We start from the raw sequence: 11,978 nt of genomic DNA, 5'->3' as shown, positions 1-11,978 counted from the left end.
CCCTAGATATATCTGTAACAGCTTACATTTTCACTCTACTAGCTCATGCCTGATGCGACCCAAAGCACCCATGTTGCTTACAAACTTCAACAGCCCAGGGGCCTTTTCCTTTTTAGACACCTCATATTGCAAGCCTTGGGCTCCCTAGCACAATCTTTTCTTCATTCACTTCTCATAGGTCTTTAGCACATTGGGCCCAGTAGTTATGGGTCAATCAGAGTCAAAGGTCCTTCTTTATTGAACCAGAAGTATTATTGTTATTTTTTTGGTAATAGAGATAGCATAATTTATATATGCATATCATAAACTAGAACCTATTCAATTTTAATCCCAACGATGGGATGGCATTTTATTGTAAGGAAATTTGTCAAATTTGTTTTTTCCTCGTTCCTTCTGTATCTGCACATTAAAGTTTATGTTGCCTAACAGTGCTCTAAATTTTATTATGCTTACCCATTTTGCATTTCAAATATATTACTCAATCGTTCCTACATTATTGCTTTTAGAGGGTGAAGAGATATCTTTATACCCTAAAGTTTAAAAACTGTTATAAGTTGATGTAGAGGCTTCAGCAATCTATCTTTGCATAGTTGGTCCCAAAAGTCGTCGATGAATTAGACTTCGTATTTCATTGTCTGCCTTTTTTTTAAAAAAAAAAAATAATTTCTTTTTTCATCTGCCTCAGTTTGACAGGCAACTCATGATCATTTCTCACTATTTCAACCATGCTTTCCATTTTTATAGGGGCGAGTGTGCCCTCTTGTAGGACCCCCCTCCCCCCCAAAAAAAAAAAAAACTGCATGAGGTGTTTGGAATTTTGTCTGGATGAATATGGATACGGAGAAAAACACTATGTTTCATAAAACTAATGTTTTAGAAACTAAACTAGTAATAGTAGTTGTATTAGTGGAGACACTGAATGCCATTCTATATCTGGTGATAAATGAATAAGCCAACATGTTTTTTGTATTAAAATTCGATGTTATAAACGATAACAAATCACATTTTTTTCCTTTTATATATATCAAAGTCAAAATAGAGCCTTGATGGAAAATCAAAATTCCTCTAGCACCATACTCTTCCCTCAATTTCACTTATGTGTTGGTATATGGAAGGTTTGGAATGTCTGCTTCAACTTCACTTGACTTAGAAACCTCATTGTTTCCTTGATTATTGCATTGATATAAGGAAGGTTTGGAATATCTACGTCATCTCACTGGGTTGCCAAACCAAATACTCTTTCTCTGGAGATGTCTGTCCGTGTGTGTGTGCGCACGCGCGTGTGCTGTATCGCTGGTCTTTTGTTCATTTCAGAGTATAAAAACTGTTGCAAAATTGTTCTTCTCAAAGAAATGATACTCAATTCCCTCTCTTAAGCTGAATTATAAATTGCATTTCCTACTTTCATAATTGTGCACACTTGACCATATATTGATTATGGAGGGGATGAGTTCTTCACTATCGTTTAGAGGGAAATCAAAAGCTTGTGCTTTCATGCTCTGACAGGCAATTTGATCTTGGTTTGCCTCTTTATTGATTATTAAAGTCACGTTTTTCAAGTCTCAATCAACAGTGCACTTATTTTAGTCCCACGTTGGCTGAAGAAAAAGAAGCAAAGGGGTGAATCATAAAAGAAAAGGAAAGCAACATTTTAAGCATATTTCTTTGACTGGGTTGTTGGGTAAACAATAAGGCCCATGAATTACTTGCAATGTTTAAAGCATATTTCCTGGAATTCCTGGAATGGGCCGTTGGGTAGCCAAGAAGTATATGGCTCTCTGAATTGGCAAGGCTACTGAGGTATTTGATCCGCTTGGATTTTTATTGGTTGTTGGCTGATTTTTGACTGGCTAGTTTTGTAGTCCACATGGATGGGAATGATAATTAGTTCTCAGGTTCTTTTGTTTGACTGGTTGATCTGGTTTGGTCTAGTTTATAAAAGCATGCTCAAGACATACATGAAATCATTAACTTAGACATAAATATATATTGACTATCAGAATCACTAATCATGTACTTTGCCGTGTAAACTTTGGCAAGCTATGTTAAATTCAATAACAAATAGGTTCATTGTCCTGATCAAGTTGCAAATTTTGTCATTGTATGCCTTTAGTTTCCAGTTTCCCTTTCCACCTCTCTTTTTTTTTTTTTTTTGGGTGGCTTTTACACTAGAATCAATACATTTTTGGCTGCAGAGCAATGTGAGAAGGACAAGGCCCGCGTTTTGGTTCATTGCATGTCAGGGAAGAATAGGTAAGTTATCACTATCATTTTTTGTTAATCATGGCAATGAAATATTCTGCTCGAATTAGTTCCAAATAATTTTGCGGTGGACTATAAAAAAAGGGGAACAAGAGCAGAAATAGTATAAAGGCATTTCGCCCTTGTGCTGCAGCCTTGAAAAAGGGGGAAGCAGTGAGGACATTGAAGGTTTCAACTATAAGGAAAGTTTTAGATCTGTGCAAGTTACAGTTCCCATGACTAATATATTTCTTCTGGCAGGTCCCCAGCTATTGTGATTGCTTACCTGATGAAGTCCAGGGGATGGAGACTCAGCCAGAGCTACCAGTGGGTAAAAGAGAGGAGACCTTCTGTGGAATTATCTGAAGGTACCTTTGCTTTCTAATTCCAGATTTTTTCACAATTTTAAATAAGATTAAGATTATTTTAACTAAGAATTCATTTGGGTTAGAATTTAATTTTTCACTTTATTTTATTTTATTACTCTATTAGGATTTAAAATTTTTTGTTAGGATCCATTTCTTATTGTGCATCTTAAAATGTATCTTTTGGGTTTTATATAAACCTCTTGCACATTGGACTTGTATCAGTTTTCTCATTGGTTAATATTGATAAAATCCCGGTCCTTTACCCTTTCTCCATCAGATTTGGTTTATGGTTGGCAAATAAAAAGAACCAGATTTGCTTTATTCTTGCTACTGTTCCTACATCTGATCTTCTTAGTCCTTATGGAATGAAATGAATTAGCAGAGAAACTTGAATTTGTTAACATTGATAGTTCTTCCTACCCCTCCTACATGTCGCTAAGGAAATTGGATTCCATACTCATCTCAAAAGATGAGCATTGGGTGCTTATCTATAATATGGACCTTGTAGATTAAAATTGGATGGTCCAATTATTGAAACAAACTGTGATATGGAAACAAAAACCTCTAGGGCCTTCTAATCATGATTAACTTTAATAAGCATCTTAATTTCACACCTTGAATTGCAGGGATTTGAATTGACCCGAGGATAGCTGCAAGAATAAACTAATCCCGTAAATATTGAAATCATACATGGTAGAACAGAGAACATAATTTTGATGGGCAAAGAAGGAAGCGCACGATAGGGGTAGGCTGAGTGTCCTGACTAAACTCCAAAGAGAAGCATTTATTTATGGTGTGTTACAACAACAATAAACCTTATCCCACTTGGTGAGATTAGGAGCATTGATTGCAAGACGCCATTGCTCTTTATCAAGCCTTGTTTATTATGTGTTGGATTTAAAATAATAATAATACAGTTTCCAGCAGTAAATACTTGTTTGCAGTTAATGAAGCTGTTTCAAAATCAGTTATGATGAGTATATTGAATGAATCAGCGATAACGGGTTTTGTTTACTTTTTTCACCGCTATCTTTCTGGCTTGCATCCTTCCTTTCATAATGTAGGTGTTTCCCAGCAACTGCAAGAGTATGAGCGCAAGATCTATGGAGCGGTTGACCCTGGCGGCTCTCCTTTGTTTGGATTCTCAACTCCAGCACCTCCTCCTATTAGCTTTGGCTACCCAAGAGTTAATGATCCAGCAGCTCCTCTTCCTGCCTTTAGCAATCCTGGCGCTACCTCAGTCTTTGCCCAAGCTCCCTTAGACGTGCCCCCGACTGACTTTACTTTTGGAGCCGGTCAGACTCAAAACAGTGTAATTGGGAGCCCATTCAACGCCAATCCACCAAATCGAACTGGCAGTGATGCCCAGATGGATGGTTCTTGATTCCGGCTAGAATAATTCACGATGACCAGTACGGCAACTCTGATGAGCTTTATTATCTGGAGCATAGAGAGTGGTGAGGGTAAAATGCTCATACATTGTAGCTTCTAAGACTTGGCTGGTGCTAAATTTATAGACTAAGGTAAAGTTTTTTACGTGTTTGTTATCAAGTTTTTCAATAAAAATTTGACATGTAAAGGAAATCTGTTGAAAGATCCAGTTATGCAGTGTTGAGTTATTAGAAACATACACTTGTCATATTTTCATTGTATAACTTGATAACAATCACATAAAAGTTGTACCCCGAGTTTAGGATGCTGTCCTGCAAGCTGCCTTGCTTCAAATCGAGATGCGAATGATCACAAGTGACTGATAGATACTATACAAGTTCATTCTCTCTTATTTATTTTCGACTCATTTCATAGTTTCCTGGTTGTAGTAATGAATTACAGCTGATTTGCTGGCCTGATGTGCCTGCTCTTCTGCAGAGCCGCACTTGGATTTTCCGGTTGTTAGACATTACAAGCGGAATTGTACAAGATGAAATAGGTTACGGTACTCTTTATCTACGCATTCGGTATTGTGTTACTCTTGCAGGGGGTGTTTGGATAGAAATCAAACCATAGTTTCAGAAGTGTTTTTACGGTTTACGAAGTAAATATGTGAAGGAATTTGTCTCGTTTTGCGACAAAGTGCTTCTGAAACTATGATTTGGAAGTTGTCAAACACCCCGCAGTCATACTCGTTTGCAAACTGACTTTTCATTTGAAGTCTCTGCCCATGCGGCCTGATCTAGACTTGACTAGATTACGAGTCTGTTTTCTTGTGGTGTCTAATCTGAATCGTATTATTCGTAGATTATGATTAGTGGAATGTAGCTTCCTTGTGTGTGTGTTTTAATTTGTATGCCCCTTGACTGAAAATAATCAACATGTGCCACCTCATTATTCAACCAATATAATCTTTCTTGAACAAACTCCGAAGATAAATTTAACAGAACCATTTTGTTAGGTAATATTGATCATTAATAATTACAATAATGGAGGATATTGTGTTCAAATTCAATAGCCAATGACCAATCATCAATATAAGATGTAAAATATAGAGCAACTTGTTTCTATCGTACTCTGCGTAATGCATCATTCTCGTGTTTAATTATGAACTATTTGTCGTGTAAGCAAGGAGCCTGGCTATTTATTTAGAGATGGCAGGAGTCGTTCGTTGGTTTTTTGGACTTATTTCACATAAAACGTCCCCTCAATCGACTTAAGGGTGTTTGGGTATTAAAATTTTTTTTTTAAAAGTGTTTTTTCTTAAATTGAGATAAATTTCTTCACATATTTATTTTATATACTATAAATCTCTTTTAAAAATTATTGTTTTAATTCCATCTAAACACCCCCTTAAACTATTAAAATTATAATAAATTGTATTAGTAATAAATTATAAATATTACAGCTTTTCTTTATAAAATTCTTTGTGAATAAACTACATGAATAGCACGTTTGTATTAAGCTTTATGCCTCACCTTTTTTGGGCAATACATTTGAAGTAAGAAGATGTGAAAAGATTGGAACAGGACATAGGTTAAGAGGATCCATGACCTCATGTCTCATTCCAATTATCAAAATCCTCCCCCAGGTCTACTCTGAGCACAATCAAACGGTGACTTATCGGACAAGACAAAATCTGATGTTCACACATGGGTTTAGGCTGACGTTCCTCCTTTTGACTATTTACAAAATTTAAAGGTCAATACTTAGAATTGATTCCTTTGTATGTATCAAGACGAAGTAGGAAGTATGAGTGTTCTTCAGACTTCACAAAATTGGATGAAAATTTTGACCCAAAAAAGAAAAAATCGATGAAAAGAAGATTACCTTGAGCTAAAGTTATTTAGATAATAACCCGATAAATCCAGTAATATTTAATATTAGACAGCTAAATCATACAATTTACTTCAGTCAGAGACATAATAATGACAAAATCTTCCTTGGATTTATATAGCCCAACCTCAGAACACATCACAATTCACAAAACTAGAATTCGAATCTGCCCAACACTACCTTACACAAATTACGCTAAAACAAAATAGACACACCCCACTCTTAGATATCCTTATCCTATACTAAACTTTATTCCACCACTTCTAAATTTGATATACTTATATATAAAGATTCGACAGAAATAAATAGGAAGTAGTACAGGACATTGAAATTCAACAATGTAGTTTAGGGATTTAATTATATTGTTTTCATAGGAATTCAGTTAAAACATTCTTGACCACATAATTGGCAACAATGCCGTTGGTTTTCTCAGTCGGATGAAAAGAATCCCAGAAAACGTATTTGGAAGCATCTGAACAAGTGAACATCTCCCCTCTCCTGCAGGCATACCCCATCTCGAACATTCCTGTTGCACAACACGCCACTGAGGTCGATTGAAACCCTGTTCCACACGAAACATCCTAGTCAACTCCGAGATAATTAATTATATCTAATTTAATCTCAAACAGAGGATAAATATTTAATACTAGTATCCAGTTGACTCATTTGTGACTAATCTATGAAGATTAAGAAAATTATTAAATTACTTAGCATAATCTCTCTAAAATATGTTTGTATATCGTTATAGTATATGCTAATTCATAAGCGAGGCAAGTTAGTTTTGAGAAAAATGATAAATATAAATACTTAGTAATTTTTTTAATCTCTTCAAATTAGATCTTATCTTAACGGGCAAGGTAGTAAATGGAAATCGGACTTACCATACTGGGCAGGTTTTGTTATGATGCGCTGTAAAATGAAATATGGATTAGAAAACGCGAGTCTGATCCCAGGTAGCTCCTTGTTCAGCTTCATGGTCAATCTCTTGAGCTTATTGTTGAACTCCAGGGCTATGGCGTTGTAACTGGGAACACATTCATTACCACCAACGATGTTTGTGGTTCTCTCTAATGGCAGGCAGCCCATTGGAGGGAGGCCTCCTAGGGAGATCCTCCGGGCACCCAGACCGTAGAGTTTCCTGATGAAGTTCTCGGCGATGCCGGCGAGGAAATTCTCGTATTGCTGAGGAGTGTACTCCGACGACCGGCCGGGAATGGTGTAGTAATTCTCCAGGAAGTCGTTTGTTCCCAGACTCATCATGTGTAATGCTTCACTTATGGTCTGGTTTGCCCTGCTTTCTCCAACATGCCCTCTTAGCTTGTTTTGGTAATCTTTGTAATACTCCATTTGCCTCCATAGTGGTATCACCGACTGAAAATGACAAATATTTGTTTTTGTCAATTTACGTTACTTTTAAAAGCTGTCAGCTTCATAATTCTTGAAGGAATTTGGCTGAAGCTGACACCAAAAAACTGACAAAACTCAAAAGTTAGAACCATGAAAGCATGAAACAACGTAATGTGAAGAGAAGAAGACAATAATTAATTACCAAAACATCGGAAGTGGCGTTGTCGTAACCAGTAGCGGCAGAAGCGAAGGTGACCCCGGTGGCGAAATCGGAAATGTTATACTTTGGATCCAAGTACGCCGGAATGTATGGCTTCAGTCCGACAGCCTCAGAGATGAAGTCAGTGGGTATCCTTCCATTGCTGAACCTCCCTGTAGCCTTCCCACCCTGAAAGTCCCTCCCATAAGGCTCGAAGTTGCTCCGGGCCACCGTGGGAATGAAGTTATTGTTCCCAGCGTCCACCGACGAGTCACCGAACACGATGACCGCCGGAACCTTTGAACCGCTGGTTCCGGTCACTAGGAGTGGGAGAAAGATGCACAAAGTAAAGTGTATGCATGAGAGGGATGATGATGAGATCGCTTTGTTTTGGTGGCCTTGCATTGTTGGAGCTGTAAGTGACTGTGATTTCTGGGATGAAGAGAGATCAGAGAAAGCGAGAGCGGTAAAGACAGGGATGGGATGGGAGAAGGTGAGATCATAAATGACATATTTGTGGGGGAACCATTAATTAATGCAACTTTGATCTTTTGATCTTTGGGCGGAGAAGTTGTTGAAATTCATAATTGCTCCTCACAAAACCACCCTGCGATTTTTTATGTTCATTACTACGACCACCACCACAGTGACATGGTTCCACATTATTAATTAGTTATTACTCTTTATATTCTCAATATAAGATTTATTTAACTAATTTGATTAGGTTAAGAAAGTTAGATAAGTTAATTAATTATAAAAAATATAATATTTTTTTCTAAAATATTATAATAATCTTTCTTAATATCCTTATGTCTTTTTCTATTTGATTATGGTGGAGGGAGCATCTATAGAGATAATTTAGAAAAAAAATAATAAATATGAAAAATAAGTTTTATATTTAATACCAAAATCAATTATACAATTAGGTCTGTATTAAGGACCGGACGAGTATTCATTAGGATGATGATGATTATATCAATTGACTTGAGATAAACTTGGGATCAGTTTTTCTCCCCAAGTAATGTGGAACTCGTATCTTAGATGTCATGTGAACGCAATACCCTGCCGGTGATCCTAACCTGGACTGGTATTTATCTTAACTTCTATTTTCAGAATATTTAGTATTTTTATGCCTATAATTTTACCTCCGTTGTAATTTAATCGTTAAATTTTGATTCAACACAACTCAAATACTATAATTTTGATTTTATTTAGAACTCGATAGCTAAATCTTGATTAATTGCAAGTTAGGAAACTTTAGTCTACTTAATTTCATTAAATATAACTAAGTGAGAACTCCGAACGAAATTAGTCAAGTGATAATATTAAAATATATACACACACAGCTGAATGAAAATTATAAGGGCAAAAAGATTGATAATTCGTTTTTCTTAATTTAACTTAATACTAATTGTTTGAAATTGAGAAAACTATCTTTTTCTTCCACTGGTAGACAGCTAGAAAACTGTCTCTATTTTAAGTTTTGTTCCAAAATTGGTGAGAAATATGCACTTTTTTGCATTGAAGTTTATTTGGTAGAACACGTACCCCTGCTTGAGTCAAACAATAATGAAGGATTCTGGATTAGTAAGGGACAAAAGCTTAATGTTCCCAATGTGTCAGCCTTAAACGTCACAAATTAAAGTACAAGGAATTGTGGTTATCCTTTATAAATAGTCATATGCAACACAATTATATAAATATTGATATGGATATCCTATATTGCTATGTATCACGAGGACAAAAGAATTTGTCATGGTTTTAATCTTTTTTTTTTTAATGCTTTTCTCTCATTGTCTTATTATTTATTATTTATGATGGACTGTACTTGTTCAGCTCCAAAAATAACCTTTCAACCCCAGGATCCATTGGGTGGGTAGGCCACACCCTTTCATACATTATTGCAGATTTTGTATCATATTATTAATGATTTATCAGCAATAATGGATCTTGCTGTAAATTTTGGTTTCAATGAAATTGTTGCTCCACTCAAATTTTAAATTTTATACTCATGTTGATTGATTAAACGTAATTATACCATTTCATTCTGCCGTAAGTGCTTATACCTATTAAACTTGCTGCAAAGTTTTGTATATAACAAAAATTTCAATAAATCACATTTATGCCATCTCTAGTCTCCACACAAATTTGCCATAGATGAAATTTCAATTTCATCAAAGCAAAAAAAAAAAAAGGTGTCAAAATACCAAAATTTAAATAAAAATAGGAAAAAAAAACACTGTACTTGCATAAGGCGGAAGATGGGAAGAGACGAGCTGGAGAAGTATATGAGAATGAGAGAGATGATTTCAGGAAAAAGATGTAACAAGAAGGAAAAGAGTTGTGGATCAGAATGTGTGTTTTGAGTAGTAAGGATGACTTTCAGAACACAAGTAGATGCATATATAGGAGGACCATTCTTGAACAAACATGTAGATATAATCGATGTGCAATAAAAGCTGCCTCAACAAGAAATACTACTCTTGATATTAATGCATCTATCCACTTCTTCACCTATTAATTCCAAAGGCTTTAATTTCCATAATTTTCTAGGTTCCCCAATTAATAATATATATTTTTCTAGTCTTATTTATAAGGCATTCTAGCAATATGTTTCAGCAGAATCAATAAAAACTTTAAACCTTATTAGTCTTATCTTAAAATGTAATAAATTTTCAACTTATTTTTCTTACTTAATATCTACTACTTTAATAAAAAATATAAAGTTAAGACAATAATAAATAAAGCTTAAAATTGAACATGAATTTAATCATGTAACTTATAAATAGAATTAGAATAAATCTTCTTCCTTTGCTTTATGTAAGTCCAAAATGCTGCTTCATGAGTAGTCATTGCCTCTTTAATAATGTTCTATCTTCTTCTGGTTTCATGACACAGGCACATGCCACCCTCTCATATATTTTCTGGGTTCAAACTTATTAGAAATTAAAGCACACATGTACACTATTAATTGTTTTCTTAAGTAAGACAGAGAAATTGAAACACGCACCTACACAAGTGAAGAGATTTAATGCATTCTGATTATGAGATGTTTAGTGGGCGAAAAAAAAAATTACTAATTAAAACTGATGCGAAATAGAAAAATTCATGTTTGTGATATAAAGAACAAAAAAGATGTGGGAGATCGAATTAATGAGGGAGGGATGCATGTGGTTGCAACCGTCCGTGAAAGAGAATTCCCACACACAGACTCATAAATTTTAAAGGCTTCCTTATTCAATTCTCCCACCAGAAAATGAGGTGATCCCATGTTCCTGTCTCTCTCTAGTTAAGTGCAACCACCTTAATTGTGTTCCACTGAGTTTTCGTGCTGCTATCGTAAGTATCACATTTATTTGTTGTCTCTGGCTCAACATCTGATGGATGGGTGTATGTGTTTGATCCGAAGTTGTGCACTGTTACTCATGATCTCCTGTTAGTGTAAAAGAACCATCGTTGACAAAGCAAGAGATCTCTTGATTCATTGATCAAGGACCTGTTTGGTTTGAAGGGAGGGAGGGGAGGGTGGGGTAGGGAGGGGAAGGGGAGGTTTTATCCTCACCTTGTTTGGTTTGATTAAAAAGAAGATGAGGGAATGATATTTAATGATCCATTGTTTGATTCAAGAAAGGGCGGGAGGGATAGTAATAATTAATTTATCATTTTACCCTTACACATTAGTTTATATTTTTATTGATATATTATATAAACCAATTTACATCTTAATTTAAATTATATAATTTAATAAAAATTCAGTCTCATCATGTTAATATGTGCATTAAAAAATTGGTATAGTAATTTTTTATTCTAATTAATATAATAATATATTTGAAATAATCAAATTAACAAATTTTATATGCTCTAAGAAAAATGAAATTTTATTCTCTTTAGGCTATCCTTTTTTTCAGCTTTAAAATATATGTAATAAATAATATATTTATAAAAAACAATTCATTTTATAATATTATAATTTTTTATTTTTAATTAATATTTGTTATAATATATTTTTTAATTATAATAATTTATATTTTTTATGTTTTACTTAGGATAATATAATTTTTATTTGAAATAAATATTATAATAATATATTTTATAAATAGTAGTGGAATATTAAAAAAAATGACCTAAAAATTTAGTTCCCCTCTGAAAACTCCTAATTTGGGAGGAGCTAAAATGAGAGGAGGGGAGGAGACATTTTGGCTTCCCTCCTCTGCTCTCCAAAATTTTTAATCAAACGAGGAAAAGGGTTCATTTTCCCCCTCCTCCCCTACCTTCTCCTCCAACCAAACACAAAAGATTCAAACGTTATTGATGCATTAAGAAGACAATACTACCTGGGCTATTTTCTTGATGATGTCTCTGAGAGTCTATTATTGTTGGATTGGAGCCATGAAGAGATTGGAATGACTTAGCAAACAAGCCGATCGAACTTTGCTAGCAACAGCTCATAGTCATTCGATTTCCTTCCATCACAAGAGGGTCGCAAGATTGAGGTTCATAAACACTTGTAAAAGAGTCTAAGGATTCACCATATATATATATAATCACCCATAATA

General features: G+C 34.8%; 2 protein-coding genes across 2 annotated transcripts; one reads left to right on the top strand and one right to left on the bottom strand.

Annotated features, from left to right (window-relative positions):
* Positions 1-2,113: 2,113 nt before the first annotated feature.
* LOC114716028 (protein-tyrosine-phosphatase IBR5) lies at positions 2,114-4,578 on the top strand (the record flags this gene model as incomplete). The annotated part of the gene is made up of 3 exons (XM_028900959.1): positions 2,114-2,253; positions 2,503-2,609; positions 3,674-4,578. Coding segments are annotated over 3 exons (567 nt in total), but the record flags the coding sequence as incomplete, so codon positions are not given.
* A 1,307-nt stretch (positions 4,579-5,885) lies between these two features.
* LOC114716035 (GDSL esterase/lipase At2g04570-like) lies at positions 5,886-9,688 on the bottom strand. The gene is made up of 4 exons (XM_028900972.1): positions 9,668-9,688; positions 7,426-7,854; positions 6,758-7,247; positions 5,886-6,438 (listed from the first exon to the last, which is right to left on the bottom strand). The coding sequence occupies exons 1-4, from the start codon at positions 9,671-9,673 to the stop codon at positions 6,245-6,247; spliced, it is 1,119 nt and encodes a 372-aa protein (XP_028756805.1). The 5' UTR covers positions 9,674-9,688; the 3' UTR covers positions 5,886-6,244.
* Between the last annotated feature and the right edge of the window lie 2,290 nt (positions 9,689-11,978).

The sequence above is a fragment of the Neltuma alba genome, unplaced genomic scaffold (genome assembly GCF_004799145.2).
Source record: "Neltuma alba isolate B1F8T4 unplaced genomic scaffold, ASM479914v2 tig00002049_pilon, whole genome shotgun sequence".
In the NCBI taxonomy this organism is placed as follows: domain Eukaryota; kingdom Viridiplantae; phylum Streptophyta; class Magnoliopsida; order Fabales; family Fabaceae; genus Neltuma; species Neltuma alba.
Note: the sequence above shows the minus strand (reverse complement) of the source record. Positions and strands in the feature narration are given on the sequence as shown.